The following is a 24060-nucleotide window of genomic DNA, read 5'->3' on the forward strand; positions in this document are numbered from 1 at the left end:
AGAAAAAAAAAACGATCAAAAACTCTTTACAATTACGCCTCATTCATGGTTGTCATGGCAACATATTGATTTATTAATGGCTGATTAATTAAGGCAGGTTGTGGATTTAACACAAGATTAGACTTTGTAGTTACTGACAATGAAACTCTTGAATTGAAAAGAAAGCGTAGTCATTTATAGTTTATTGAAAAAAATCATTTATTTACGGATAATTATAATAATTAAATGAGAGGCAGACAATGAAATAATATTTTGCTCTGCTCCGATGACGCTGTTTGTCTGTGACAACATGAGGATTTGTTTTCAGCCTGAGCAGAAGAGTTGTTTTGTAGATAAACGACGGAGCTTCCTGCTCGACACAAAGCTTTTTTAATTAACCAGCAAATAAAATAATCATAGAAATAAAAGGGGTTTGCCATTTCCCACGATGCTGATCATCCCGGGTGATTGTTGTGGTTTGTTCTCCGCTGGTGGAGGTGGAATGTTTCAGGAGCAGAGCATCATGGGATAAGTTATATTCAGACCAGCATTTATGTACATGAGAAAACTCTAAACTGGGTGGAAACAAGAGTCGGTGGAGTGCATCTGATAAGAAATATGTTAAAGTAATTATCAGTCATGTTTGTGATATCTTTCCTGGACAGATGTAAAGGTCGAACAGTGAATCTCATTTACTGACAAACAAAAACAGAAGCTCAATCTGTGTGGACGATGTTTTGTTTGCTCAAAATGTCCGTCATGTTTGTAACGCTCAATTCATCTTTGAAGATCGGGGTCACTGTTGTGTGTGAGTGTGAGTGTGTGAGTGTCACTGCTCGGTCTGCTGTGTGTCTGTGATGGTGGAGACGGCTCCCTGGCCCTTGCTGACATCGCTGATACAAGCCCACCGACCGTCCATCGACTCCTTCCACAGCGTCACCTACAGAACAAACACATCACATTTAGTGATTGTGAGCAGTGTTTTTGAGAATGAGAACACAGAGACATTCTCTGATGCATCTATTTTGAGGAGCAAATAAAACCTTGTGTTCTGGTTATTCAGTGTCAGTATTAGTTTATTATAGAAACTCTACCTTATTGTCTCCTCCGGAAACAGCCAGAATATTTCCGGTGATAGACCAGCTGACGTGCCAAACAACATCATTGAACTTATGGAGCAGCTCGGGCGTCCAGGTGTTTCCTGCAGGATCGTCACACGTCCAGATAAACACACGTCCATCCTAAAAGAAGGTTCAAAGAAAACGGTTACCAAAATATCAGAAATGTATCTGACTAAATGCTCTCGATTCCTACTCATCAGCTGAACAATGCCGAGAATGTTTTATGATTCCCTGGTTGCCAGTTTCATCCTGTTTTTTGTGTGGGGGCAACTGTTTGAGGTTATTGGTGCCAACAGATTAAACAAGGACAGTAGCCATTTTTAGACAGAGCACCAAGCCGCCAATTTGCCCGTCCTATTTCTGGTTTCTCTCCTCCTCTGTGAGAGTGAAGTGAATATATATAGGTTGTGAACAAAACAAGAAACTTCTAATAAATCTCACCTGGGAGCAGCTGGCGATGGTGCTGGTTGGTAGACCAATAGATGGAGCCCATCCGACATCTCTCACCCAATCACTGTGAGCCTCCAGCTTCTGGTCCTCCTTCCACTGACCGTCTTCCTCTCTGAAGGTGGAAACAACCAATCAGTGACAGTCTATGCAACAAGATATGTTTCTTTTTATACCACGGAGTCTTCCCTGTCAAACATGGCTCCTACATTACCCATGATGCAATCTGACTGTAGACTAAGGGCTGAAGTCAGCGTTTATGCACATATATAGTAGTGTTGTAGTATATGTAAGGGATAATGCCCAACGAGGTGTCCATAATCAGGAATTAATGGCAATGCAGAGGCCATTAATTCCTGTTTATGGACACCTCGCCGGGCATTACCCGCTTATACCATGGTCACTTGCCAAAGAAAAGAAATTAAGACAATTAATTTATATTTTCATGTGTTTTACAATCAAAATAAAAAAGGTTTTCACAAGCCATAACTTAGTTTCCCTGGTAACGCCTGAGGGTTTGACTAATACCTGGAACAATCATTACCCTTCCGTAAGATTCTTATGCAACAGAAACGTTGTTCCTCCTCCAGTAAATAGGACGGATCATAGATACGACTTGGCAACGGGAGATATTCTAGTCCGCTCAGCGATGAGCTAGAAAGCTAACGTTATGCTAGCAAGATTCAAAGTCAATAACATTGCGTACAGTTGACAAACAGTAAATATAATTTGACAGTATGCTAGCTAACAAGACTAGCTAGCTAACCAGTCATGTCATTGTCCCCAAATCAATATCAAGATTTTCACGAACAAATGATCGGCCGTGTGTAACGTTACTTTGGTCGCAGCCTGAAGCAGAGAGCTGAACAGCGAACGGGATGTGAAATTATTCACGTATCAGTAAGTTTAGAGGGGAAGTGAACTTTCTGCAGCTTGTGTGTTACAGCGCCACCCTGTGGTGTTCAGAGGATAAGACACTGAAGGACTGACAGACTGCACTCAGTGCTGGGAATATAATATTCCGATTTTTTTTCATGTGGATACATGATACGCCAGCTAGCACATTCATTTAGAACGGTGAGGAACATACAATTTCACTGAAACTACTTAGTAGGTGTCCATATATCAGGGGTTAATGGACACCCTGCAGCCAATCAGAATCGAGTATTCCCCCAGACTATGGTATAAGAATAGTTAAGTGTAAACTGATTTTGATGTGAAAAATTGGTGCAGTTAACTTTGAAGTTCTGTTGCGAGTCAACCTCGCAAAATTAATATATTTCCTTTAGTTATTCATGCATGTAAATTTACTAATTTAAATGCCCATAATTCCTTCATTTTTTAAAAGGATTTGTATGAAGTTCATAGTTTGTTTGTTTTAAAGACTTTAACACCCAACTCCACCACATTACTGATGCTCCCTCCAAACTTCTGTAAATGCTGGGAAAACAAATGCTGCTCACACAGTGTGGGTGAATCTGCTTTACAAACCATTCAATTATTCACTGCTCCCTATTCTTAAGTCACAAAACACCACACAGAAAACATGCGATGTCACAGAAAGTCTACGAAACAAGAACTTACTTCCAGAGTTTGACGAGGTTGTCGCAGCCCCCGGAGACGAAGCGTTTCACGTAGTTCGGTTTCTGTCCTGACGGCTGATCGATCAGACTGCCTGGAACGACGGCAGGAGCCCAACTGACTGCGTTACAGCCGATCTGCAGGAAGATTACAACTGAATTAATAACAAGACACAATATACTCTTGCAGGTAATGCGATACAATAATAAACCGTAGACACGCAGCTGGAGGTAGTAAGGCCAGTCTGGAGAAACAAGAGGAAAATAGAGATATAAACTCATAATCGACTCAGAACTGCTCTCAGACTTACAGTGTGTGCGTTGCTGATCTTCTTGACGTCCCACTGCTGATCCCCAGTAAATGTGAGAAGGGAAATAGCTCCATCTGAGCTGCCGCAAGCCAGGATCAGACCAAATTCATAGGGACCCCAGCAGACAGAGTTCACTGTACACAAACATACAAAACAAGACCAAAGTCTTAAGACAGTGATCACAAACTGATGTCTCTCTCAGAGGAGACACAGAAAAGAACTTGTCGGATGTTATTCAACACACAGAGATCTACTGACCCGATGACTCGTGTCCGGTGTATTCATACATCTTATCCCAGGATCCGTTATCCTCCTTCCAGATGATGACTTTACGGTCGTAGGAGCAGGACGCCAGAATGTTGCCAAACATCGGGTGAGCCCACGCTACCTGCCACACGGGACCCTCATGGCTACACAAACACAGAGACCCACATTTAGATCAAAACGCTCAGGGTGAAAGAATCTATGTTAAACAAATATGTCAACAACATGCTATCAGTGTAAAAACAGATCAGATACAGATTCAGATGAAGATTTTTTTTTTTACTTTGAACTGCAATTTTAACTGTTTTATTTTTTGCTAATTCATTATAAGGAATACTCTGACAAAGAAATGTAAAGTGCCTTGAACAGAATCCTAATCTATCACTTCTTTGTGGCTGCAGTTAACTGACGCTCAATGTGAATAATTTAATTTAATGCAATTATAAAAAGTATTTAAAAACTTAACACTGTATTTATTATCAGATAACACTGATTAAAAATGACCCACTTACAACAGTGTTTGGTTAAGCCATTTAATGCTTTGATGCAGAGTGTCACCAGACTTTAGTTAAGGGCATTATGCAACATGTTATTCTTCGCATGGTAGAGTTATTGTCTTTATTTTGCTTTTACTGATGTATAATGTTTGTTGATGTGCTTAACATAGAGAGTGATGATAGCTTATCAGAAACTAGATTTAATATTTCCACCAATTTCTGTTGGGAGTATTTTGGAGATTTACGTTTTCATACTTTTATGAATTTTATTTTGTTCTAGTTTTCAGGGTGTCTGCCGAAGAAACAGAGAGACAGAGTTTAAATTAAACTTCTCATGACATCTGTATGCTGCTGCATAGCAATTATTTTATTGGACTGGTGAAGCTACGATAGTGTTTTACCCTCTGAGGTCTGCGACCAGAATCTGTCCTCCGTTTCTGACATCAAAGATCTTCACAGTGCGGTCAGAGGAACAGGTGGCGAGTCGAGTTCCGTAGTAATCCATCTGGGCATCGTGCTGAAAACAGACCAACATTAAGACATGATCAATAATCTCCCACTTTACCTTCTCATATTTTCATCAAGGCTGACAATATCAAAAGCACAATGAACACATGGATCTTTCACTGGCAGCAGATGGTTTTTCAAAAATATATATATATATAAACTGTTCAATATCTCCAACCCAGTTTCCCTGCTGTTGTATTTTGGTGCTAGTCAATGCTGATTTTTCCAGCAGGGTTCTTTTTATTTACCAACCTCCACGTCAATCAAACCTCTAAAATGTATTGCGTTAAAGTGTATATTTATAAGATCGTTTCCTAAAATGTGGCACACTAACCAAAGTCAAACAGTGTCAGTAAATTACAATATTGACATAACACCAGCAGCCAGCGTGTCAGCTGTGACTGCCACGGTGTTGTGCAAGCTTTTCCCCTCACCTTTACCTGAGCCCAGCCTTATCCTCAGTCAAATCAAAGTAACGTTAACGGCAAGTTACAGTGACGCCACTGACAACATGAAGCTTTACACAATGTCATCTGAATTATTCCTCACGTATTTGTTGTAACTACCTCCAAATCCTGTTTATACTGAGAATGCTAACGTTAGCTTTAATGACAAGCTAAGGCTAAATGGAAAATCACGAAACTTACGATCATGTCCTCATGAGAGGTGTCCACCGTGTTGATAACGGAAACCTGAAATTGACAAACAATAAAAATCAGTATTTAAAATGACAGAGAAATAAAGAACAAACACTCCTGCTTTAGGGATTAGCTCTCTGTCATTAGCAAGTCTGCTAACGGGCTAGCTACTTGGGCACGTCAGCAACTAACGGTCAACGTTTAACAGCACAAATGTTAACAAGCAGCTTCACCTGCAGTTATAATTTGTTACATGACTCACCATGACTGCAGATAAACGAGAATCCCCTCAGAAATGTATATTCCTTATTTTCTTCTAAATGAATAAACCCGGCTCTTAACTATTCCGACGTGGCAACAACTACTCCAACCGCTTCCCAGCGTCCGGGTCCGGCGACTCTATCTACCGGCGGAAACAGTAGTTCCCACTTACCAAAGGTTCCACATAGGAAAACTTTATTGAGCTCGATAACGTGCACATTAAATAAAATTAAACACCGTAAATTTTTGATAAAGAAAATAAAGACAACATTGCTAGTATATATGCATTTAAAAGCACAACAATGTAATTTTAAAGCTCAGAGAAAGGGCGGTTAATTCAAAAGGTTACGCCATTAAGAGACGGACTGACGGTTGTTAACGATAATTTAATCGAACGCTTGACGTTTAACGTTGATTAACCAACAAAATCAATTATTAGCTGCGTTTTAATTAAACATCTATAACAACGAATGCGCTGCGATATTAACTGTGTCCACACGGTGGCGCCACAAACCCTGCTACACTTTCTCCTCACGTCTATTTTTATCTGGACCGAACAAGTGTCAGGTTCCCCGCCGGGCAGCTATCGTGTGTTAGCTCTCTGCGTCCCCTCCGGCCTCGCCATGTTGTCGGGTTAAATCTGTCGCCCCAGTGTCTTTCAGACTTTGTCGTAGAGTAACTTTCATAGCGTCGGTGACAGCTGTCAAAGTACCAAGATGTCGAATGTGTCTTACCACATCTCCAACTTGTTGGAGAAAATGACATCTACTGACAAAGACTTTAGGTAAGACGGTCAACGTACAGTGTGTGTGTGTGTGTGTGTCTGACAGTGAGATGACACTTTCTGCTCCGCACTCAGTTACTGTCACTGTGTGTGTGTGTGTCATTTTAAAACACAGGCGACACTTATCTCATTTTATTACATTTAATTTGATCAGAGATTTTGTTATTTGAAGGGAAAGTTTACTTCTAATCAGTTTTAAAAGGTGACATTAGGCTACAGATTTCCCTCAACTGGTCACCTTGATTAACTGGTGATGAGTCTTTCTTCACCACATGTCTTATATTATACTTTATATGATTTAATATACATACTAATATCTAAATACATATCTGCTCTGTTAAGATGACATTTAAGCTTTCATCAGTGATGAAATGTAACTAAGTACATCTAAACAAGCACAGTTTTGAGGTACTTTTCCTTTAAATATTGAACTTTTTACTCCACTACATAAATTAAATGAGAACTTTAGTTACTTTTCAGATGACATGCTGCATCAGAGCCCAATGAGTGCATGTTTAAGTTAATAATCAGAATAAGGCTGATAATCGATTTACCCATAGTATACAGTATATTAATGCAAAAATATGTTTAATATACTTTTATAGTGTATTTCTGATACATAGATATGTTTAATATTAGATCATGTCAGACTTTCACTCTAGTACTTTTTGTATGAGTGACTTTCACTTTAACCAAAGTGATATTCAACACGATATCTTTACTTTTGATGACGTCTGGATACTTTCCACGACACTGCCATTCATAATTCATACCAGCACAATTAATTAACCAGGTAATTTGTAGGTTTTTGCCTCTTGTCTCTTTATTTTTACTCTCAACTCATCCTAGCTGTCTCTTCCTGTGTCTCCACTGGTGCGTTTATATGTGTGTGTGTGTGTGTGTGTGTGTGTGTGTGTGTGTGTGTGTGTGACCAGGTTCATGGCCACCAACGACCTGATGCTGGAGCTGCAGAAGGACAGCATTAAACTGGACGAGGACAGTGAGAGGAAGGTGGTGACCATGCTGCTCAAACTGCTGGAGGACAAGAACGGGGAGGTGCAGAACCTGGCGGTGAAATGGTAAGAAACACACACACAAGCACTCACAGGTTATGGTGTGTGAATGGAAAGAAGTAATCCATAACAGCTTAATTACCTGTAATAATACTTGAATACCTGTGTGTCATCTCAGGAGGCAGTGTCCAGCATGTTCTCCTTCTATAACTGTTGTGGTTGGAACTTCCCTCTTGTATATTAGTATATTATGATGTGTACAAGGCAAAAAGGAAAAACACCCAAACGTGGACAACTGGGGAGGCAGAAAGACTTCAGGGATTTATTGGTGAAATTAATATAGCCTACATAAACTCACAAGGAAAGGCAACGAGTCTGAACAGAAGTCACCAAGAATGAGCTCAACAGGACTGAGAGAGAAACTGTGACATATAATCAGTGCCAATCTTATTTTACTGATAGGAAATTATTATTTGCTGCACTTTTTGGACTTAGAAGACTCTTAGTCAAGGTCACATCAGACTTTCTGTCTGAAGACTGATGATTAAAGCTTAAGGCTTCAGCAGACAGATCAAGTTTCCTTCTCAGCATCTGATCATCAGTGTGAAATGTTAAATAAGAGCTGGTTCTGGTTTTGTTGAGTCGTTGAACAGCTTCTCTTCGTTTCATCAGCTGCACAGTGCATTGATTTCTTCTAAGAAAAATACTTCAACCCGCACACAAACATTTCACTTTTGACAAAATGTGTTGTTGTTGTCTGATATGTGTGTTGTTCATCTGAGACAAGGAAGAAATCTACGTCTTCACATGTTTTGGGTTCGAGTTACTCTGAGAATAAAAATGACCAAAAGTGTCTGTGTGTCTTTTTGCAAAGTATTCTTTGGGTGCGTTTGATTTTCAGCCTGGCTCCTCTGGTGAGTAAGGTGAAGGAGCCTCAGGTGGAGACGATGGTGGACACGCTGTGTTCGAACATGATGTCAGGACAAAGAGCAGCTGAGAGACATTTCCAGCATGGGACTGAAGACGGTGATCGCCGAGCTGCCGCTGACTTCATCAGGTGAGAACTGACTCCTCAGTTAACTCCAAAGTTTGGACAATCAGCTTTTTATGCCAGCTCTCCTTCTAACTAGCTAACTGGGTTGCCAGGTTTGACCCTGACAACCAGTGTGTGTAAGAAGATCACCTCCCAGCTGATTGGTGCCATGGGGAAGCAAGAAGACGTGTCGGTTCAGTTAGAGGCTCTGGACATCCTGTCGGACATGTTGGGAAGGTAAAACTGAACATGCCAAAACATTCTCAGTCACTGCAGCAGCTCCTCGTCAGTCGGTCAGTCCAACACTTTGAACCAGACTGAAGTACCTTGGTGATATATTGACTTTAATGAATATGAGAAGTTTTGTCATTATAGATATTCAGGAGGATTTATCTGAATGACTTTATTGACCTTCTTCGTTCAGCACCACCACGAGGTTCATATTTGTGTTTTTGATTTTGATGGTTTGCCAAGAAATTTTCTTCAGACATTCATGATCCTCAGAGGATAGAACTGTTTAACCTGGCAACACCAAATACAAATATACAGTATTATGAGCATGATGTTGATGTTATTCAGCCTCACAGAGCTGCTAGCTGTAGACTTCTAGTCTTGTTACAACATTGATTCACAGTGACTATGATTAATCATTCTCTACCAATTGAACCAAACTGAACATTAAGCACTGACTGCTGTGACTCTTTCTCCAGGCTGAGTGGAGCTCTGGTCGGTTTTCACAGCTCTCTGCTCTCCAGCCTGCTGCCTCAGGTACAACACACTCACACTGTAACTCTCAATGACTGATCACTAATGTCAAAGTATTAACTTTAATCTCTTCACTACTCGCTGGAGTTCTAAACACAATTGTAGGGGTATTAGTTCTTTTGTCGTTCTTTGCAGGACTAATGTACTAATTAAAATATGTAGCCACTGTCTGTTGCTGATTTGGATTATAAATACGGGACACATTCTGTGGCGATGTAGATTACTACAGTATGTTTAAAATAATTTTGCAGTTAGCCGATACCAATACTGGTGTTGTTTTGTTATTGTTTTTTAAAAATGTATTAATCCCCCATTTTTATGCCAGAGAAACAAAGACATTTTCATTGTAGAGGAACATTTTTAAAAAAATCATTCGGCTTTCTCTAGAGAGGAGATCTTACAAATCTATGCCTTTCAATTAGCCTTATTTGCAGCCAACAAGGAAAATATGGGCCGATACTGATGCTCGGACAGTATTTCAACGCATCCATCTCTGATCTCACTCGCTCTCAGTTAACCAGCTCCAGGATGGCGGTCAGGAAGCGCTCCATCTTGGCCCTCGGTCACCTGGTGCCCTGCTGTAGCCCCGCCCTCTTCTCCCAGCTGACTGGACACCTGTTGACAGAGTTGGCCAAGGGCCCGCCCACATCGATGACGAGGACGTACATCCAGTGCCTGGCCACCATCAGCCGTCAGGGCGGCCATCGAGTCGGTGAGATCTACGTTCTCAGAAACTCTCACTGTTTCGCCTGTTTTTTTTTGTTAAATCACTTCATGACCGTTATCACCATATTTCTCTAATGGACTTGCAATATATGAACCAAACTGTACATTCATTTAGTCTTTTAATACGTGTGTGTGTGTGTGTGTGTGTGTGTGTGTGTGTGTGTGTGTGTGTGTGTGTTCTGCAGGTGAACATTTAGAGAAGCTGATCCCGATGGTGGTGAAGTTCACCAGTGTGGAGGACGACGAGCTCAGAGAATATTGTTTCCAGGCCTTTGAAGCTTTTATACGCAGGTACACTCACACACACACACACACACACACACACACACACGCACACACACACACACACTGCTCCCTCTCCTTCCTGCATTAATGATTATGATTGACAGGTGTCCAAAGGAGATGTCCCCCCATGTTGCCACGGTAACAAAGCTTTGTCTTAAGTTCATGACCTTTGACCCGAACTACAATTATGATGACGATGAGGAGGAGCAAGAAGACAGCATGGACATCGAGGACGGACTCGATGAAGGTCTGTGTTCATCTTTCTTTTAGTTTGCATCTTATTTATTTTTAAAAGCCATGTGTGAAGCCCAGGTCTAAATGAGTACAATCAGAGTAATGGTTGTCTCCATCCAGAGTCAGACGACGAGTACAGTGACGATGACGACATGAGCTGGAAGGTGCGGCGCTCCTCCATCAAGTGTCTGGATGCTTTGATCAGCACGAGACGGGACCTCCTCCTCTCCTTCTACTCCTCCGTCTGCCCCGCCCTGCTGGCCCGGTTTAAGGAGCGCGAGGAGAACGTGAGGGCCGACGTCTTTGCCGCCTTCTCTACGCTGCTGAAGCAAACACGAGTTGGGTCGAGTCACCACGGCCACGTCGTGACCACCTCAGACTCTGAGCCGAGCAAAGAGGAGGAGCCAGCTGTCACCATGTTAAAGAAACAGGTAGAGAGTCTTATGAAGGGGAGGAGATGATGATGGGAGGGATGAGAGCCTTTTTTGGGTAAAGTCTTAAAAAGTCTGAGATTTGGTTTTATAAAATTTGGCCTGAGAAATATTCTTCTTTCTGTGTAGAAGTCCACGTTTCTGATGTTAAAGATCTTTAAACCTCCAGAAAAAACATTGATATTTTGTCAAGAAAGATCTTTAGAAAGTGTTAAAGAGCATTCAGTTGTGTCTGATACATACTCTGATGTTTGTGTGTGTGTGTGTGTGTGTGTGTGTGTGTGTGTGTGTGTGTGTGTGTGTCCAGGTGCCGGTGATAGTGAAGGTTCTCCACAGACAGCTGAAGGAGAAGAGCATCAAGTCCCGACAGGGCTGCTTCTGTCTCCTCACTGAGCTGGCTCACACTGTGCTGGGAGCCCTGGAGCAACATATACCTGCTCTAATACCTGGTACACACACACACACACACACACACACACACACACACACACACAAACACACACACTTCATTTTACAACTCTTTTCTGTCGTCCACCTTCTCTGTTTCTTTTTCTTTCTTTTATCCCTTCCTCCTCCGCCTCCTCCTCCCCCCCTCCTCCTCTTCCTCCTCCTCCTCCTCCTCCTCCTCCTCCTCCTCCTCCTCCCCTCCTCCTCCAGGCATTGTCTTCTCCCTGACAGATAAGTCCACCTCCTCCACCATGAGGATCGATGCTCTCACCTTCTTCCACGTCCTCCTCCTCTCCCACCCTCCTCAAGCCTTTCAGCCACACATGCAGGTTTCGTTTTCCAGCTTTGCTTCTGGACATTTGCAGCTTGATGTGAAATTTGAGTATTGTTTAAAAAGATGATATGCCAATAAAAGTCCTGTGAACCTGCAGACTTTGTGTTGATATTCATATCTTCAGCTTGTGGCTCATTGTGGCTGATTCTCCCCCTGCAGGTGCTGCTGCCTCCGGTGGTGGCGTGTGTGGAGGACAGTTTCTATAAGATCACCTCAGAGGCTCTTCTGGTGGCTCAGCAGCTGGTCAGAGTGATGAGGCCGCAGGGACAGACGGGAGGATTTGACCCCAAACCATTTGTAAAAGAGGTATGAGGGGTCAGGTCCAACAGGGCTGTTTTCTTCTCTCATCTGTGGTGTGATTTGATTTTGGTCCTTTCACTGTGCTATAATATCAACATAACAACCACCCAAGACTGGTAAATGTCAGTGGCTTAACTGTGAGGATTGTTTGCTCCCGGCTAGTTTTCAAGTCAGGTTTAATTTCTGACTCAGTGTTCAACCTATGAAGAATTTAAAAAAACTGTTGTCTCTCCAAGGTGTTTTCTGTAACCCTGAAGAGGCTGAAAGCAACAGACATCGACCAGGAAGTGAAAGAGAGGGCTATTACCTGTATGGGTCACATGGTGTGTCACCTTGGCGACCACCTGCGGGCGGAGCTTCAAGGTGTTTTGGCGATTTTCCTGGAGAGGTTAAAGAATGAGATCACCAGACTGACAGCAGTTCGGACCATCACCCTCATCTCTGCTTCTTCATTAAAGGTTCAGTATGACTTTTATTCAGAGGATGTTTTTTTAACAAAACAACTTTGTCTCTTTTCTTCACTCCTTTCTTTTCTTCATTACCAGATCGACTTGTCGTCCATCCTGCCTGAAGCTCTCTCCGTGTTGGGATCCTTCTTGAGGAAGAACCAGCGGGCTCTGAAGCTCGGCACGCTGGCGTGTCTGAACGCTCTGGTCACGCATCACGCTGCCAGCATCAAACCTGCAGCGCTGGAGCCTGTGCTGAGTGAACTTCCTGCTCTGGTGGACGAGAGCGACATGCACGTGTCACAGGTACCTCCAGCTGCTTCCACCGTGCACACTGTTAAACTCACTGACGTACTTATCTGTTAGTGTTCAAGGGGATCTGGACGAGTTCAGCCAGGACTTTGTTTTTGAGATGATTTTGATTCAGTACATTTATATCAAAATACAATAATGAAATACAGATAATGACACAATATCATAACCACTTATTTATGAGCATTTAAGCACCATCTACAGTAGTAAGGTGGCAGGGTTTCCATGATTTTCACTTCCAGATCATTCACTTTCAATTAGGTCAGTGATTCTCTGAGGACTTTTATTCTCTTGCGTGTTTAATGAGTGGCAGGTGTTTTGTTTAACAGGTTGCTCCCAATTAACGGGTGAAATATTGTTGTAACACAGCTTAGACAAATTATTTATATTTGACTATATTTGACCGTGAGTCAGATGTATAAATATTGCTCTGTAATACATGTTGTTACTGTATGTGTGCTCCGTTCAGGTGTCCGTCACCTTGATGACCTGCATGGCCAAAGCCTGCCCGTCCTCTCTGGCTAAGATCAGCTCCTCCGTGCTGCCGGGAGTCTTCAGACTCGTCCACTCTCCGCTGCTGCAGGGAGGAGTGCTGACAGCCATTGTGGACTTCCTACAGGCGCTGGTGCTGTCCAAAACCAGTAACCTGGGCTACAGGTAGGATGGTGGGCGTAGGTGAGCTCTGTGTCGGTTCTGTTGTGGCCCAAATGTTCCCACAACTATAGGAGCAGTATTCTGGTGCAAAAGCTGTTTAGTGTTGAAGATAATTGTTTTTGATGAGTCACATGAGGTTTTATTGCTGATTTGAATCTGATGTTTTTGGTTTTAAGCTGCACATATCCAGTTCTTTTTGTTAATATACAAATGTGACCATTTTTATCATTAAGAAGCAAAAGATTCTAGTGTTTCCCTCAGGCTTGTTAGCAGAACTCATCAAGTGGCATAAAGCTTTCCGAAACCAACAGTGTTGTATTAGAAGCCCATTGTAAGACAATGCAGAAATAAAAAGATATAATTAAGCTCTTACAGCCCAAGTCTCAAGTGTGTGAAGTTATGAAATGGATATGCAGCTGATTATTAAATGACCCTTGAAGGCAAATCTCTTCAGTTCTGCAGCTGTGACTCGGTTCAAGGCAATGTGAAGTCTTCTGTAGCTCAGGAGGAACTTTGTCAACCTTTGCTTGTGATCAGATAACTTAGGACAGATGTTGATACCAGGTCTGATCAGGGCCTTACAGTATTTACCAAATCAATTATTCTCCTCTCCTCTCCTCTCGTTTCCTCTCCTCTCCTCTCCTCTCCTCTCCTCTGCTCTCCTCTCCTCTCCTCTCCTCTCCTCTCCTCTCCTCTCCTCTCCTCTCCTCTCCTCTCCTCTCCTCTCCTCAGTCAGTTGCTGAAGTCTCTCACAGATCCGTTCCACAGCTCCCAGGCAGACGCTGCAGTCATCCACAGACAGTCGTATCACTCCGTCGCTCGCTGTGTGGCTGCTCTGTCGTCCGCCTGCCCTAAAGAAACACCGGGCACTGTGGCCGGCCTCATGAAGGAGGTATGTGAGTGTTTTTTTGCACATCTGAATATGTCTCTGTGTCACTGTATCACCTCTCTTCTGCTCAGGTGAAGAGTCCTGGTTCTCCAGAGTCGGCGCGGGTCCTGGCTCTGTTGTGTCTGGGGGAGGTGGGGAGGACCGGCAGCCTGGGAGGAAGCAAGGAGGTGCAGGGAGTCATCCTGGAGGCCATCTCCTCCACCAATGAGGAGGTAGAAGACATACTTCACATGATGATTATTGCATTCATAATTAATAAATCTGATCATTTTTATTTTTTAAATCAACAAACATGTTTTAAGAGCCGAGGGTGAATCTTTTGTAATGCTTGTTCGGCCTCTCCAACAGTCCGAGTCCTAAAATTTACAGCAACTTCACGTATGATGTCGGTTTATAAAGACATGTTCTTCACATCCTGCTGTTCCTGGAGCTTTCGATCCTGTTCCACTGCCTTCTTCAGCAATTTCTACAATGCTGATGAATTTTCTTTGGCGCTCTACAGGGTTTAAACTTCAAGTGGAAATAAAAGCCTCAGTTAAAGATGATTTGTGAAACCAGAACAATGTATACCTGCTTTCAACATTTAATTTAGTCTCCTAGAACAGAGAAACAGAAATGTGTTTATCATTACGTCCGTGTTTGTGACTCCAGGTGAAGACGGCAGCGTCCTGCGCTCTGGGCAGCATGGCGGTCGGCAGCCTGAACGACTACCTGCCCTTCCTGCTGAAGGAGATCTCCTCCCAGCCCCGGAGACAATACCTGCTCCTCCACTCCCTCAAAGAAGTCATCAGGTGTGTCTTCGTCTGGTTTTGTTTCAGTGTCTTCGGCTCTTTTTCTCCTCATTTCTCTGAGAACTGGTTTATAATGCCTCACCAGGAGCGTCACACTGTGGCGCCCTCAAGTGGCAGTGAAGGAAGAACTTTTAACTTTGTTGAAAGTTGAAGAACATGATAATGTTGAAATCTAATCATGAAACTTCCAAGTTTCTCTTGCATAGTGTGCAACATGGGAGGACCGAGGGTTTTAACTCTCACTGTTAACTCTCTTCTGTTACTGCCCCACTTCAAAAACAAGACATGTTTTTTTTCTCATAAAACTCTTTCAAAGTGCAGATTTATCCTCAGATTGTCTCCGTGCTGAATACCTTCTCTCTCTCTCTCTCTTTACCCAGCGCCTGTCCAGCCTCTAGTCTCTCGCCCCACGTGGAGTCTATCTGGACTTTGCTGTTTCAGAACTGCGAGTGTCAGGAGGAGGGAACCAGGAACCTGGTGGCTGAATGTTTGGGAAAACTGACCTTTGTCAACGCTTCCCAACTGTTACCCAGACTGAAACAGCAACTCAAAGCTGGTACGGTGTGTGAGGAGGGAAATTAGCACCTTCAACAAACTTGCAACAAACCTACTCAAAGTAGTTTTTCCTAATAGTTGTAATTTATAAAATAACACAAACCGAGCGTGCTCCTCCTGCTCCCTCACAGGTTCTCCTCTGGCTCGCAGCACAGTGGTGACCGCTATCAAGTTCACTATTGTTGATCATCCTGCTCCCATAGATTCACTGCTGAAGGACTGCATCGGTGAGACACACAGCCACAACAACACAACTCCTGATTTATTTCACTCCTGAGGACGAACTAAAACCTCATTTTTGAATGATAATATCATATTTCTTATGTGAAACGGAAGTTTCTGAAGCATCTTTACCCTCAATGATGTGAAGTATTTGTGGTGAATTAAGACTTTGTGGGCTCAAGCACATTGTTTGGAAATGTTAACAAAGCTTTTACTTAAAATCTAAAAACACAACTACTATAATGTTACTCTGCCAGCTCCTCGTGAATAATTTGAGTTTTTACTTTTTTCAGGAAGAGAGAGGAGAGGGATTTTAAAGACAAAATAACCAAAAAAGTTTTACAGAAATTTAAGTTAATAAGATAAATAAAGTAACTTATACAGGAACAGAGAATGCATCAGAAAGTTCAGATGAAGCTGATCTGAGGCTCCAGGAGTGAGAATATTCCAGAGTTAGTCTTTTTAGTACAAAAATTATCTTTTTTAACGTACATATGGAAATGTAGGTGTTGCTTTTCAGTCAGACTCTTAAAAGAAAAATGTAACCGATCCTTCCATCCTTCATCTAAATCAGGTCCTCAACTACTACAGTAATGTCTCTTCTGATTGTCAGGTGACTTCCTGAAGACGCTGCAGGACGGGGACATCAACGTGCGCCGTGTCGCCTTGGTGATGTTCAACTCAGCAGCTCACAACAAGCCATCTCTGATCCGTGGTCTCCTAGCAACAGTGCTGCCTCACCTCTACAAGGAGACCCAGATCAGGAAGGACCTCATCAGAGAGGTGGGTCGGCTCCACGCGACTCTGTCTGATGTTTGTATCCCGGTGTGCTGATGTGTAATTCTGCGTGTGTTGCTGCAGGTGGAGATGGGTCCGTTCAAACACACGGTGGACGACGGTCTGGACGTGCGTAAAGCGGCGTTCGAGTGCATGTACACGCTGCTGGACAGCTGCCTGGAGGGGCTGGACGTCCTGCAGTTCCTCGACCACGTAGAGGAAGGACTCAAAGATCACTATGACATCAGGGTGGGTAGAAAACAAAGACGTCAAGTAATCAGAGTTACGTGCAGAGTTCTTCTGATTACTCTGGACAGAAAACATTGTGATGCCAGCCAATCAAAATCCAGCTGTATTTACAGGGCCCTCACTTATTTCAGGGACATTTTCCTACAATAATTTTGCAGGAGTTATTATAATATTGGTTTCTAACTGTAGCCAACTTATTATAGCTTATTGATGACATTTAGGAGGCACTTTTTAAATGGTCGACACGAAAAACTCAGTCTGGGTTTTTGTGCACAGCTTTTTAAACTATTTTATAACGTATATTAGGTAACAAATAACACAAATGCTTGGCACCGCTGTTTACAGAGCGTTGTCATTCATTAGTTGGTGGGATTAGTTCCTTTGGTCTGTTACACATGAACCCCTCATTGTCATTAGCTACTTATTTCACTTATATGGTTTATCGCACAAAAACACAATATGGATTGTTAACAAGCTGAAAACGGTTTTCATTCGACTGTAAACTTGTTTAGAAGCTGATTTGATTGAGATCTGAGGAAAGATTTCATGATGTTGCCACACTCGACTTAGTTTGTGTTTCCATTTTGATAATTAAAAGCACAAACTAATTAAAGCTCAGCAAGTGGTGAGTTCATCACTCAGGTGTAGAGAGACTTCATAATGATGTCAGAGTGAAGGAGAAAACTGTCGATATTCTCGTAATCTCAGATTGTAGAAAACACAGTGCACAAGCAGTCGCACCTACAAACATGAGTTTTTTCATGTGTTTCTGTGTGTGTGTGTGTGTGTGTGTGTGTGTGTGTGTGTGTGTGTGTGCACTATAGATGCTGACCTTCCTGATGCTAGCTCGACTGGCCTCTCTATGTCCTGCTGCGGTTCTTCAGAGACTGGACAGACTGATAGAACCACTTAAAGCTACCTGCACTACCAAGGTACTGCCACTCATACAACTCACAAGCTCATATTATGAGTCATATAATTGTTTCAAGTGATAGTTGGGCTCTTTAGATGTGGGGTTGTATGAAGTATTTATCCCTGTTCGGTGTATTAGCTGCACGAGATATCCGTCGGCTCTCCTCCTGTGTGGAGAAGCAGCACGTAGCACCGACAGGGAAGCAGAGCGTTGTACTGCTGAACTGCACCGACAGCAAGACGTATTTCTAGCAATCTAAAAGAGGGCACAGCTAAAGTACATACATATGTTCAAGTGTAAACTATATTTTGAATATTTGTGGTGCTTTACATTGCCTCAGACAGGACTTTTCCTTTGAGACTTCCCTTCATTCTGACCAAAAGCTTAAGAATCTGTCCAGTAGATCGCTCAGCTGGCAGTCGTAACTCGGCTGCAACATAATCCTGAGAGGCAACTCCAGCTGTCGAAAGTTACAAGTCAGATTGTTGTTCTGAATGTCTGACAACATCACAGAAATGATTCTTACAGAGAGACCTTTTTTATTAAATAATCAAGTCTTATTCAAGAAGAGGCCTAACTCTGGAATTTCTGAGTTGTGGCAGAAAGATGATGGTGGAAATGTGAGTCGGAGTTAGAGGAGGAGTTTGCCAGCAAGATTTTTTTTTCCAAAAGTCAATCTAGATGATGCAACTCACCTTACAGGACTTCACAGTGAGACTCGTCCATGAGAAAGACTTATGATTTAATAAAAAGGACTCTCCTTGTAGGAATCATTTCTGTAATGTAGTCAGATGTTAAAATAGCAACTTGAGCCTGTCAGTAACAAAAACGAGCACTTTTAGTGACATAACTTTGACAGTTGGAGTTGCTTCAAAGGATTACAGTGTGGCATTGTGAGCTGAGGTGATATACTGGATGGATTCTAAGTCTGTTAGTAATTATGAATTATTTACACACCAAAACATGTAAATATAAAACTGATAGGAGTGAATTGTGTAGGTTTTATTAATTACACTGTGAATGACTCTGAAATGATTCCCCACCCGAAGGTGAAGGCCGGTTCTGTGAAGCAGGAGTTCGAGAAGCAGGAGGAGTTGCGGCGCTCGGCCATGCGCGCTGTCGCAGCCCTGCTGGCTGTGCCCGAGGTAGAGAGGAGCCCCAGCATGGCCGACTTCGCCAACCAGATCAGAACCAACGCTGACATGGCGTCCATCTACCAGAGCATTCAGGGAGTGGAGGGAGAGGGCTTAGGCCCCGCAGAGAGCATGGACATGAGTTAGACTGTTTATTAAGATGTTTTTTATAGACTGGGTTTGGATACACAAAGCACTGTTGCTCCGAAGAGAACAAAACAGAATGTTAATGCTGAAATTTTCGATACAATCTGCTTTATTTCGAATACTTTAGTATGAATTCCATCTGAGGCAAAAATACATTAAATGACAGACTTGTGGTGAACTTACTGAAATAGATTTTGCAGTTTCTGTCCGTGTTGTGTTCTTTGAGTGAGAGTTTGATTCAGCTCACTTGAAATAAAGCAGCAACACTTTAAACATATTCGTGCAGTTTGTGTCTGATGTACTGATGGATCTGATATGTTGTGCCATTTCCTTTAAATCATCATATAAAATCTGCCAGTCTGTCTTTCCTTCCAATCAAAACACAAACACATCACCACAAACATCTTAATCTTTTATCTAGAAAGGAAATGTGGACAGTGAGTTTTACTCAGAGGCATTTCAAAACAACAGTCAACCAGTAAGTGACATTGAAAGGTTGCTTATTTTAAGCCATACAACTTGACATTTTCATGTTACAAAACATGTTTTGTGTTTCTCTGTGTGACTACATTTCAGTACATAGGACAGGCAGCTGACGATTATTGTAGCCAAATCTGTGCTCACACTATGGACTGGACCATATATCATTCCTTAACTCCATCTTTAATACCCCCGATATTATTACAGCAAATGGCAATAATGGCATCACTCTCTGTAATACTGTTGTTGTAAAACATCTACATCCAAATATGATATTTTACTGAATTCATATTGTATACATTAAACAGTAGGGGGTACTGTAGTTTAACCCTATATTCTTTATCATGGACACCAATATTAATAAACTATTACAATACAAGTCTCTGTACAAATGGTGTAATACATTTTTTTGTGACAAATGTTTCTCATACTTACAATTCATAAAATGAAATGTATGGCCTTATCCTGTCCAGTTTGAATGATATAAAAATAAAATGACTTCTTGGAGTAGCATTTCCCCTTGCTCCAATTAGATAGTCTGATAGCTACATGGTGCGTTTTGGCCTAGTTTGTATTATGCTTTATGGTGGTGGAGATAATATTGCTATTGCCCGTCAGGCTGATATCATTGTTACTTACCCGGTCAGTATATTAATGCTGCAAACTGCTCTTCAGAAACTGACCACATTTGCTGCACAATCCTCAAAGGCCACAAACCTACAAAGTACTCAGTCGAGCTTAAACTAATTGAAATCTTCATGATTGAATATTTAAACATGAAGCCTTTAAACATAGGGAACATGTATGATATTAATTATGGAATTGTAAAAAAACTGTTGGAGTTACCTAAGTAACACTGTTTTTAATGATACAACTCTGGCCATAAGGTCTCAAAGTGTTTGCACATACAAAACAAAGTTTCATTTGCTTTGCACAAAACCCCAGTAATGTCTTTTAACCCATTCCAAACCTCATATCTAGAAAAGAAGAAATTAGTTTACTTATCAGTTAAGAGTTTTATTTAAAGCAGAGAAAACTTGGGACATACATACAGAAATATCTTCAACTGAACTCTTGCATGATTCTGCAAACCTGTTCCCTACTTATCGGTGTGGTCACTGGAGTTTGTGATCAGTTCTGAGGTCCCAAGCTTTAAAGCAAGGATGACTCTGCCTTCACTTTGTTCTGCAACTTTTGCCTCACCTTCAGGTGCCCTCTCCCTCCGGCTTCAGGAAGGGAGTCATTATGTCAAGGGACCGCGAAGACGCCGCTGTCAACCGCACTGCTGCTGCTGTTGTTGTAGCTGCCGCCACCGCCATCAGCCATACTGCTGCTGCCGTTGTCGTAGCTGCTGCCGCCACCATCGGCCGCGCTGCTGCTGCCGCCGTTGCCGTCACCATTGCCGGCGAATATGGCGCCGTTGCCCTCGCCATTGCCGGCGACGATGCCGCTGTTGCCCTCGCCATTGCCAGCGAATATGGCGCCGTTGCCCTCGCCATTGCCAGCGAATATGGCACCGTTGCCCTCGCCATTGCCAGCGAATATGGCGCCGTTGCCCTCGCCATTGCCAGCAAATATGGCGCCGTTGCCCTCGCCATTGCCAGCGAATATGGCGCCGTTGCCCTCGCCATTGCCGGCGACGATGCCGCTGTTGCCCTCGCCATTGCCGGCGAATATGCCGCAGTTGCCCTCGCCTTTGCCGGCGACAATGCCGCTGTTGCCCTCGCCTTTGCCCGCGACAATGGTGCAGTTGCTGGCAGCCATACTGCCATTTGCGTTGCCAGTGGTGATGCCGCCGTTGCCCTCCCCGTTGCCAGTGGTGATGCCGCCGTTGCCCTCGCCATTGCCAGCGAATATGGCACCGTTGCCCTCGCCATTGCCAGCGAATATGGCGCCGTTGCCCTCGCCATTGCCAGCAAATATGGCGCCGTTGCCCTCGCCATTGCCAGCAAATATGGCGCCGTTGCCCTCGCCATTGCCGGCGACGATGCCGCTGTTGCCCTCGCCATTGCCGGCGAATATGCCGCAGTTGCCCTCGCCTTTGCCGGCGACAATGCCGCTGTTGCCCTCGCCTTTGCCCGCGACAATGGTGCAGTTGCTGGCAGCCATACTGCCATTTGCGTTGCCAGTGGTGATGCCGCCGTTGCCCTCCCCGTTGCCAGTGGTGATGCCGCCGTTGCCCTCCCCGTTGCCAGTGGTGATGCCGCCATTGCCCTCCCCGTTGCCGGCAAAGATGCCGCCATTGCCCTCCCCGTTGCCGGCAAAGATGCCGCCATTGCCCTCCCCATTGCCGGCAAAGATGCCGCCATTGCCCTCACCATTGCCCGCAAAGATGCCGCTATTGCCCTCACCATTGCCAGCAAAGATGCCACCATTGCCAGCGAAGATACCGCCGTTGCCATTACCATTTCCGTTGCCAGTGGTGATGCCGCCATTGCCCTCACCGTTGCCGGCGAAGATGCCGCCGTTCCCGTTGCCATTGCCAGCGAAGATGCCGCCGTTCCCGTTGCCATTGCCAGCAAAGATGCCGCCGTTCCCGTTCCCGTTGCCAGCAAAGATGCCACTGTTCCCATTCCCAGAGAAGATGCCGCCGCCAGCTGCACTGTGGCTGCTGTTGTTGTTGCTGATGCCGCTGCTGGTGCCTCCCCCACTGAAGGGGAAGGGGAAGGTGTTGCTGTCCATGGTTGTGCCTACAGGGACATCTTTCTCAGTTTTGAGCTGTTTTGGTCTGTTCGGGGTCTGTACAAGTTTCACGTGGCCAACTGACGACTCAGCTTCCACATCATTGGTTTCCAGTTGTACTGAAAGTGAGAGAGCTGATTAACAAAAAGTGAAGTGAAAGGAACTGAGTGATGTTCTCTAAACTGACACATTGCTGTGAGCATTCAGAGCAAATAGAAAATTGAAAAAAATTGTATCAGACTTCAGATACACCAAGAGACTTACTGGCCACCAGTCCAACAGAACATTTGGCCCCAAGTGCATCCATGATGTTAAAGCAGCTTTATACATGACATTTGTATGGCAATGTAGTTAAAGTTATGCATTTTGTTACAACACCAAAAGCATTTAAACTAAAAAGTTTCATGAAGAGACTGATAAAAAGGCTCCATACACTTTCAAACAGTAGGATTTGGCTGAACTGGCTCACCTCCTTTAGCATCTTGCTCCAACATGGACTCCATTGACTGGAGAAGTGCAATGGCCTTCTTTAATAAGAGCTCTTTAAGAGAGAAGTCTGTTGTACAAAAGGAAATTAAGTTGCCTGAAAGTAGCTCACAAAAGAATTTGGGCGCACATGTTCTTACCTTCCATCTTCCTCTGAAGCCCATGATGACTTCTTTTATTTGTCCCACCAACTGGCAAACAAGAGCCTATGGACAGTACACTTGCTGTTAATCAAATGTTCATGTGTTTTGATGGCACGATACATCACAGACTAGTGACAACTACAATTTCACATTTCAAAAGAATTCTCTAGTGTGTCAAGTTTTTGCCTGAAATCATGTAAATTTACTCTTTTGGTTTTGATACTCCATTACCATTTTTTTAACAGAAGCTTGAAATGGAAGGAAATGTGAAACCTTTGGCAAGCCAAACAGTCAGGACACAAACGAACAAGGCCCACATAGCTCCCATTGCATCAGTCACCAACAGGAAATGCTACCTGTGCCACACACTGGGTCTGAAAAAGCCTCTCATGCAGGTGACACAGTTGTTGCTGATCAGCTCTAATTAGCTTTCTTCAGAGCTGCTGCAATTCAGCCCCTCCGGTAACAAGCATGTGTTCATTTGTATTTATTTATAGTAATACATATTGGATTTATTTATTTCATATTCATTGTTTTGGTTGTACGTTTGTGAGGCATTACGATATTAAATTCATTCTCACATTAGGTCCAAACATTGATAAAGCTCCATTAAAAGGAAAACATGGAAGAGTTATCTCTCCTCTAGCTGATTCTGACCACTTTAATACTCACTAGTTGTTGATCTTCATGTAGAGTGGAACTTGTGTTAGCATCTCCAGTCAAGCCAGCCTGCTAACGTTAGCTGGCCTGACGCTGTTAGCATTGCTAGTGTTAACACAAGCAGCGCCTGTTTCTCCTGCTGTTCAGTAATGTTGTCATCATAAGTGGCCGCCGTGGAAAAGTTATTCCTTGTCGGTGGTTTTGCCACAAACTTTACATTTTCCTTCCGCTTCCTCCGTTTTCCTGCACATGATCATTTCGCGTGTTTGTTTTGTTGGATTACCCTGAATATTTTCTGCACATGCGCACTAAGGTGGGTTAGTCCAACGTGGGGGAGATGGGGGTTGTGTGTCCTGATATTAAAAACAAAAACAAAACACAAACAAACAACGCAATTCATCAGCGAAAAATCAAAGGAAACGTTCTTAGTTATCAGTTTATGAGGCGTTTTATGTGGCCCAAAGCAATAAACTTCATTTAAATTTTTCATTATCTTGCCAAATACTGTAAAAATGTATCTTGTTATTGGCAATCATTAAGAAGCTACGGCTGCTAGGTAACAGT

General features: G+C 43.2%; 3 protein-coding genes across 9 annotated transcripts; 1 reads left to right on the plus strand and 2 right to left on the minus strand.

The window, feature by feature from the left end:
• Nucleotides 1–165: 165 nt before the first annotated feature.
• On the minus strand, nucleotides 166–5767 carry sec13 (SEC13 homolog, nuclear pore and COPII coat complex component). Its single transcript, XM_030419907.1, has 9 exons — nucleotides 5607–5767; nucleotides 5354–5398; nucleotides 4601–4716; nucleotides 3697–3848; nucleotides 3439–3572; nucleotides 3132–3265; nucleotides 1542–1662; nucleotides 1074–1220; nucleotides 166–919 (listed from the first exon to the last, which is right to left on the minus strand). The coding sequence occupies exons 1-9, from the start codon at nucleotides 5607–5609 to the stop codon at nucleotides 809–811; spliced, it is 963 nt and encodes a 320-aa protein (XP_030275767.1). The 5' UTR covers nucleotides 5610–5767; the 3' UTR covers nucleotides 166–808.
• A 554-nt stretch (nucleotides 5768–6321) lies between these two features.
• On the plus strand, nucleotides 6322–19395 carry cand2 (cullin-associated and neddylation-dissociated 2 (putative)). Its single transcript, XM_030419804.1, is given in 25 exon segments — nucleotides 6322–6389; nucleotides 7325–7468; nucleotides 8304–8382; nucleotides 8384–8459; nucleotides 8549–8672; nucleotides 9146–9203; nucleotides 9714–9912; nucleotides 10112–10217; nucleotides 10316–10458; nucleotides 10566–10876; nucleotides 11184–11325; nucleotides 11534–11652; nucleotides 11817–11963; nucleotides 12194–12415; nucleotides 12503–12709; nucleotides 13185–13372; nucleotides 14102–14261; nucleotides 14330–14470; nucleotides 14910–15049; nucleotides 15430–15605; nucleotides 15736–15831; nucleotides 16440–16609; nucleotides 16688–16852; nucleotides 17677–17784; nucleotides 18815–19395. Coding segments are annotated over 25 exon segments (3720 nt in total). The 3' UTR covers nucleotides 19046–19395.
• Nucleotides 19396–20521: 1126 nt separating this feature from the next.
• On the minus strand, nucleotides 20522–23864 carry LOC115583223 (glycine-rich cell wall structural protein-like). 7 transcript variants are annotated; one of them, XM_030419833.1, is made up of 5 exons: nucleotides 23110–23219; nucleotides 22834–22899; nucleotides 22677–22763; nucleotides 21707–22326; nucleotides 20522–21361 (listed from the first exon to the last, which is right to left on the minus strand). In XM_030419833.1, the coding sequence occupies exons 1-5, from the start codon at nucleotides 23162–23164 to the stop codon at nucleotides 20774–20776; spliced, it is 1416 nt and encodes a 471-aa protein (XP_030275693.1). In that variant the 5' UTR covers nucleotides 23165–23219; the 3' UTR covers nucleotides 20522–20773. The 7 variants fall into 7 exon arrangements, with proteins under 7 accessions (XP_030275693.1, XP_030275688.1, XP_030275686.1 ...); XM_030419828.1 differs by lacking the exon at nucleotides 23110–23219 and adding an exon at nucleotides 23509–23864 and having other exon boundaries at nucleotides 20522–22326; XM_030419826.1 differs by having other exon boundaries at nucleotides 20522–22326.
• Between the last annotated feature and the right edge of the window lie 196 nt (nucleotides 23865–24060).

Source organism: Sparus aurata, chromosome 6 (assembly GCF_900880675.1).
Source record: "Sparus aurata chromosome 6, fSpaAur1.1, whole genome shotgun sequence".
NCBI classification, from domain to species: domain Eukaryota; kingdom Metazoa; phylum Chordata; class Actinopteri; order Spariformes; family Sparidae; genus Sparus; species Sparus aurata.